This window comes from Elaeis guineensis, chromosome 5 (genome assembly GCF_000442705.2).
Source record: "Elaeis guineensis isolate ETL-2024a chromosome 5, EG11, whole genome shotgun sequence".
NCBI classification, from domain to species: Eukaryota; Viridiplantae; Streptophyta; class Magnoliopsida; order Arecales; family Arecaceae; genus Elaeis; species Elaeis guineensis.
Window position 1 is genome coordinate 127,033,409 of NC_025997.2, and position 6,615 is coordinate 127,040,023.

The 6,615-nt window shown below is 41.2% G+C and overlaps 1 protein-coding gene across 1 annotated transcript; it reads left to right on the forward strand.

The window, feature by feature from the left end:
• Positions 1 to 371: 371 nt before the first annotated feature.
• Positions 372 to 6,199, forward strand: LOC105045841 (iron-sulfur cluster assembly SufBD family protein ycf24). Its single transcript, XM_010924263.4, has 2 exons — positions 372 to 1,968; positions 5,634 to 6,199. The coding sequence occupies exons 1-2, from the start codon at positions 520 to 522 to the stop codon at positions 5,850 to 5,852; spliced, it is 1,668 nt and encodes a 555-aa protein (XP_010922565.1). The 5' UTR covers positions 372 to 519; the 3' UTR covers positions 5,853 to 6,199.
• The last annotated feature ends 416 nt before the right edge of the window (positions 6,200 to 6,615 follow it).

The window sequence follows — 6,615 nt, forward strand, 5'->3', positions numbered from 1 at the left end:
ATTTTATTTAAAAAAAATTATTTTAAAATAAACTGATTTTCACATCTTGATCAAACGGATCCTAAATATATGGATCGATTTTTTAATTTAATTTTAATTATTTTATTATATTTATATTTTTTTTTCTCCCTTCAATCTACAGAATACTTGCAAGGTTTATTTTATTTTTTTTATAATTTATTTATTTATTTATTTTTTGATAACAGGATGATAATGGAGCGGCTCACAGGACCTGGGCCAGGAGCTGTAGCCCATATGATTTTTGGTCGACCTTTTGGATGACCGCTGCTTTTATGCCGTGCACATGCATGACATCATTAGTTGTTGCCGTAACTTTATCGAATACCTCGTTCCAACGAAATCGGATGAACCCAACGAACCGACTCACTTCCGATCAATCCACGTGGGCGACGCAGAGCTTGCCTCACCGCACCGCCGTTCCATTCCCCACCGCATCCCCTCCACACGCCCCTTCTGTTCTCCCACCTCCATTCTCAGCTCCACCTCATCTCTCTCTCCATGGCCGCCTCTTCTTCTTCCCTTCTCCTCCCGCCGGCGATCACCGCCCCCCAAATCCGAAACCCTAATAATGGGAAAAACAGAACGAATTACTCGCTTCTCGATCCGGGGCTAGGATTAGGGTTCCTCCCCAACCGAACGGTAATTCACCCCAAGAAGTCCTCCCTCCGGGTCCGAGCTGTCCAGACCGACCGCCAGCCCAGCCGCCCCCCCGGCGGCGGCGGCCGCGTGGACGACGACCCGATCCAGCGGTTCCTGAAGCGGGACTACAAGTGGGGCTTCGTCTCCGACATCGAGTCCTTCTCCATCCCCAAGGGCCTCTCTGAGGATACCATCCGCTCCATCTCCGCCCTCAAGGACGAGCCCGAGTGGATGCTCCGCTTCCGCCTCGACGCCCTCCGCCGCTTCCTCTCCCTCTGTGAGCCCCGCTGGTCCGACAACCGCTACAAACCCATCGACTTCCAGTCCATATGCTACTACTCGGAGCCCAAGCGCAAGCCCAAGCTCCACTCCCTCGACGAGGTCGATCCCGAGCTCCTCGCCACCTTCGACCGCCTCGGTATCCCCCTCAACGAGCAGAAACGTCTCACCAACGTCGCCGTCGACGCCGTCCTGGACTCGACCTCCATCGCCACCACCCACCGCGAGGCCCTCGCGGAGAAAGGCGTCATCTTTTGCTCAATCTCCGAGGCCATCCGCGAGTACCCCGACCTCGTCCGCCGCTACCTCGGGCGGGTCGTCCCCCCGGGGGACAACTTCTATGCCGCCCTCAATTCGGCCGTCTTCAGCGACGGCTCCTTCTGCTACATCCCCAAGGACACCGTATCCCCCATGGAGATCTCCACCTACTTCCGGATCAATGACCGGGACACGGGCCAGTTCGAGAGGACGCTTATAATTGCCGACGAGCGGAGCTATGTCAGCTACCTGGAGGGCTGCACGGCTCCGTCCTATGACAGGAACCAGCTCCACGCCGCGGTGGTGGAGCTGTACTGCGCCGAGGGGGCCGAGATTAAGTACTCCACGGTGCAGAACTGGTATGCAGGGGATGAGGAAGGGAATGGTGGCATCTACAATTTCGTGACGAAGAGGGGCCTCTGCGACGGCAATAGATCAAAGATTTCGTGGACCCAGGTGGAAACGGGGTCTGCGATAACATGGAAGTACCCCAGTGTGGTTCTGAAAGGGGATGATACGGTGGGTGAGTTCTACTCAGTGGCGCTGACAAAGGATTATCAGCAGGCCGACACTGGAACGAAGATGATTCATGTGGGGAAGAATTCGAGGAGTAGGATCATTTCCAAGGGTATCTCAGCAGGCAAGTCAAGGAATTGCTACCGTGGTCTTGTTCAGGTCCAGCCCCAGGCAGAAAATGCTCGGAATTTCTCGCAGTGTGATTCTATGCTTATTGGTGACACAGCCGGTGCTAACACATATCCTTATATACAGGTATGTTCCTTAAACCAGGGCTAGCATTGTTGTTAATATGGTTCGCTTTAATAGGGTTTGATGTATCAGTGTTAGCTCCATTTTTCCCTCTGCTCAACGAATATGCTTTGGTGTTGAGTATATAATGAAAGGGCACTTGTGAACGTGGATTGCTCTGTTTTAATTCTATTATTTTCTACTTTTTTTTTTTTTTCTAAATACAAATAAGCACCTTCTGAGATTCTTTGATTAAACTCCAATAAGTGGATCGAAGTTTGAACTTCTTTAAAACCTCGATAGATTCTAGCATGTTACAGGAGGGTGCCTTTACACACACGCACGCACGCACGCACGCATATAAACTTCTGTGCTTAGTGACTTTAGTTTGAAATTTGGTTGGATATGGTATAATTAGCTACAAGAGGTTGGTTAATTTTGGTGCTCTAAGGTTCATAGGTAAAGCCAAACTGCAGTTACTTGACATACCTTGCATACTTGGTGATGGGAAAAGATGGCATAGTGAAGACACATTTGCTGGAAGGTAAAGGAAAAGAAAGAACCAAAGAAAGAAAGGAGGGAGACAACAATGTTGGATATAGGCCACTGCAGATCGCTGCTTGCAAGCTTCTTTGTGTCATTTCTTGGGTGTGCGACAATGGGCTAATTACGTCTACCTTTTGGTTCAATATTATTTCTTAACAAACTTGACATCAAACTTGCACATTCGTGTTTATATCCAGGATGTAAAATACTCTGGTGAATGGTTTGGATTGGTTGATGATACATGAGGATGGAAAGTGAGATTTGTGAATGACTATTATATCTCAGGAAGGTATGTTAGACATTCATGAAAAAAGGAGGGGTTGTGGTTCAAGTTATGTGTGATGCATCTATAATTGATCCAGATTTCCGATAATAGATTTTGAGACTGGAGAGGGATTTTATTCAGGGTTGTGAAAACTATTTGATCATATGGATAAAAGAAGAATTTGATGCATTACATAAGGCAAATGTGATATTGAACCATATTCATAAGGATACACGACATTGCATTGAGGTATCTTATGAAGGGTTGTGAACTTTGTCGACTGTTGCTAATTAGTGCAGAGGAGGGGTTTGACGAAGGGTGATTGCTAGATTATTATGATGTGATGGAACATGAGAGTTTCAACCTTTAATGATTGATCAGATGGTTCCAGAGAGATTGGCTCTGACACCTCATTTCAGCAGCATTAGAGGTGTTTTAAAAATCTAAACTGCAAAAACATGCCATCATTTTGTCAACCAGGAGAGAAAAAGTCAGAAAGAAGGGAAGGAAGAAAGGAAATTGAATTTGAAAAGCCAGACCAGCTCACACTCCAAAACGAGGTCAATTCCATTGCGCGCCACGAGTGAATGGTACACCTCTTTTCCTAACATTATCCATTGGTTTGGCTTTATTCTGAGAATCTCCTATTCCCTTTCAGATATATCACCTAGTACTTGCCGGATGATCTTCCAAGCTCTTCCAAATATCTTTCTTGAAATACAAAATACCCTATTAGCATGCAATATAATATAAATATCTATGATAGAATTCTTGATGATATCGAGCTAGAACAACTTGTTCTTCCTAAATACCCCAATTCTGGGCCAAAAAATTTTCCGCCGTTGCCATATAATATTCATCACTATTTGGTGATAAATAAACCACCCGTGCCCCTTTTGATCTTTGATATTATTTCATAAAATGGAGACTCTATAGATCCCTAACGACCAATCCTTGCATGAATAGCTAAGGATCCAATAAATCCAATCTTGATTCCTTTGGATGTGTCGATTGGACAAATACATCCATAGTGGCTAGGATGGATATTTCATACCCGAATCTAGCACTCAAAATTGCGAAATGAACAATTTAAATGAAATCTTTCAATTTCTTATTTTATCATGTTTAACTCTATGTATTCCTTTATCCATGATTACATTGGATGTACAAAAATGGCTATAACAGAGTTTTTGTTATTGGTAGCTCTAGGAGGAATGTTTTTATGCGGTGCTAATGATGTAATAACTATCTTTATTGGATTACAATTTTTTGAAATGATTTGATGGATGTAAAATTAAGGATTTATTATATTCTACATTATATTATAAAAAGTATTCTTTAATATTTTTTATATCTAATAATATCTACATCCAGCTATATATTTTGTATATATATATTCCCCCCCCCAACCCAAAAAAAAAGGAGGGTCCATGAAAGCCAAAGATAACATGCAGTCCCCAAATTTAATCTTGGTTTTCTGATACCTCATGTGATTCAGATTGAAGCTAGGATATTGGTGATATCCAAGGGAACAGACTATATTAATGCCCTTCTTTGTGCATTTGCGTGTCTTACTTTTCTTACTATGTGCACTTGCACTCTTTTTACTGACCCTGCAAAGGAGCCACAGGGGATATGAAAATTAGCTCAGAGGCTGGATATTTTCTTGCAATACGGTCACTGTACTATCTGCATTCTGTCTAGGAAATAGCTTTGGAGATTGTTCATTTTATTAGATGTCCCAGGATTCACATTCTGTTTGCTTGAGAAACAATAGTCTTGGAATGCTCGTCTTTGTACCACGTAATCTTGCAGTGTGTCACTAAATCCAGTGCGGATGATTTATGAATTGGATTGTAATCCCACTTACTATAGGTTCTGCTAAGCAAATGGACAACCTTTGCATGCAGGACATAGATTCAGCAGGTGCTTTGGTTGTATTTTTCAGAGGTTTGGAATTTGATCATATTCAGCTTGAGACATCAAACTCTTCGATCAAAAACAAAAGTGGCTGGTTTTTGTCTGTTGCCGTACTCCACACTTCTGTTTGTTCCAATTTGCCCGAGGCAAAGTTGATTTTGTTTTGTCCTTAACAGGATAGTTCGTTTCAACCCTCCATTTCAGTTTGCACGTCAAAACACAAAATTCATCAGCAAAAGACTTGGATCGAGTTTATATGATGCTCCCATTTTTAAGAAGCATCTTTAATGAAAATCTAGTGGGATGTACATCCACCAACCTCCTTTCTCAAAATTGAATAAAACAGCCATAAATTGCTCATTTGGAGAGCGGGAGACGTCATGACATTTTTTATTGGCCTTCTTGTTTTTCTAACAGAGTTTTACCTCTATAGTCTGAATGAAGATGGTTTAAGCTTGGTCCGTTTCATTATATGAGGTTCACTCTATGAATTAAGGCTGTTCCTTTCTCAGTGCTGCTAGAATTCTTGTTCTACACTTTTGAATGATTGTTTTGTGTGCATTTGGTTTCTGTTAAGTTACAGCATTCTCAGGTCATTTACATAAATAATGTTGTTATACCACATGCCGAGGAAAAAAAGGTACAACAGAACAGGTTTTCAAAAGTCCAGTCTTTTAAGTATGCACTAGTTTTGATTTTGTTTACATTGATGCATGTTCCAACATGAGTTTTAACTTCCTTTATAGCTATTTGCATTATTCGAATTAAGTAAACAGTCTCAGTATTGTTGGTTTCCTGTTTATTGCAATGCTCATAACATTAGGAACTAAATGTGGAATAATCCATCCACTGTACTTCTATAAGTGCCCACTTACAATTTGATCGATATTAGAACTCTAATATATACAGCAATTCCTTATTTCTCATAATAGTCATCAATTGACTGTATATCAAACAGGTAAAGAACCCTACTGCCCGTGTAGAGCATGAGGCAAGCACTTCCAAGATTGGTGAAGATCAGCTGTTCTATTTTCAGCAGAGGGGAATTGATCATGAAAAGGCTGTTGCAGCCATGATTGGTGGGTTCTGCAGGGATGTTTTTGATAAGCTTCCTCTAGAGTTTGCATCAGAGGTGAATGCACTCATGAATCTAAAGCTGGAGGGTTCTGTTGGATAATTGTGGATTGTTGCTGCAGATGGACCAGTGAGCTTTTGTTTGTGAGCTGCCTAAAGGTCAACATTTGTATAGCATTAAAGGGTGAATAAGTATTGGTAAATGGGCATGCAATATTACAGATCCTGTACCAGCATTACTAGGAATTGATATTACAGGTCTTCATTTTCCTTTATTCTTCTTCTTTTTTTTTCTTTTTTTTTTTTTGTGAGAGAGGAATCAGCTGCTTGGTAGGTGAATTAAAGGTATTAAATTGTGATACCTTATGTATTCTGAGTTACATGTACTATTACCAAAAAGTTTAGCACCTTGATTAACCAGTCCTATCGTGTCTTTTTACTTTTGGTAAATGAGCTCCGTGTCCCACCAATATTCTTTCAGATTCCATGTGTTTGTTGACTGAAGCCAAATTATATGCTGGTTTTGCCAGCACAGAGCAGAGTTGTAACTTCCATCTCCCAAACTTCATTCCGTTGTCTTTGAATAATTAGCAGCAAATATATAGATTTATATGGATTTATGAATAAAATGGAAATGTAAATTTTTTTCTCTAGATTTAATCTCACAATAGGAATTTCTGACTTTTTATGTATCTTTTTCTTCTTTTAGGTCAGATCTTGTTTAATTCTCCTTTTCTTTTTCCTCCTGTATTTTTTTTTTCTTTGAATAATATTAGATGGATCGTAGTACCACTTTTTTTTTTGTTACGGCTTATTTTTCAATTTATTCCGTGTCTTCTCCAAACTATTTGATATATTCATTATAT

Coding starts and splice junctions, on each gene's coding strand:
- LOC105045841 (XM_010924263.4), top strand. CDS start 520: ATGGCCGCCTCTTCTTCTTCCCTTCTCCTCCCGCCGGCGATCACCGCC. Junction 1,969..5,633: donor ACACATATCCTTATATACAG/GTATGTTCCTTA, acceptor TATATCAAACAG/GTAAAGAACCCTACTGCCCG.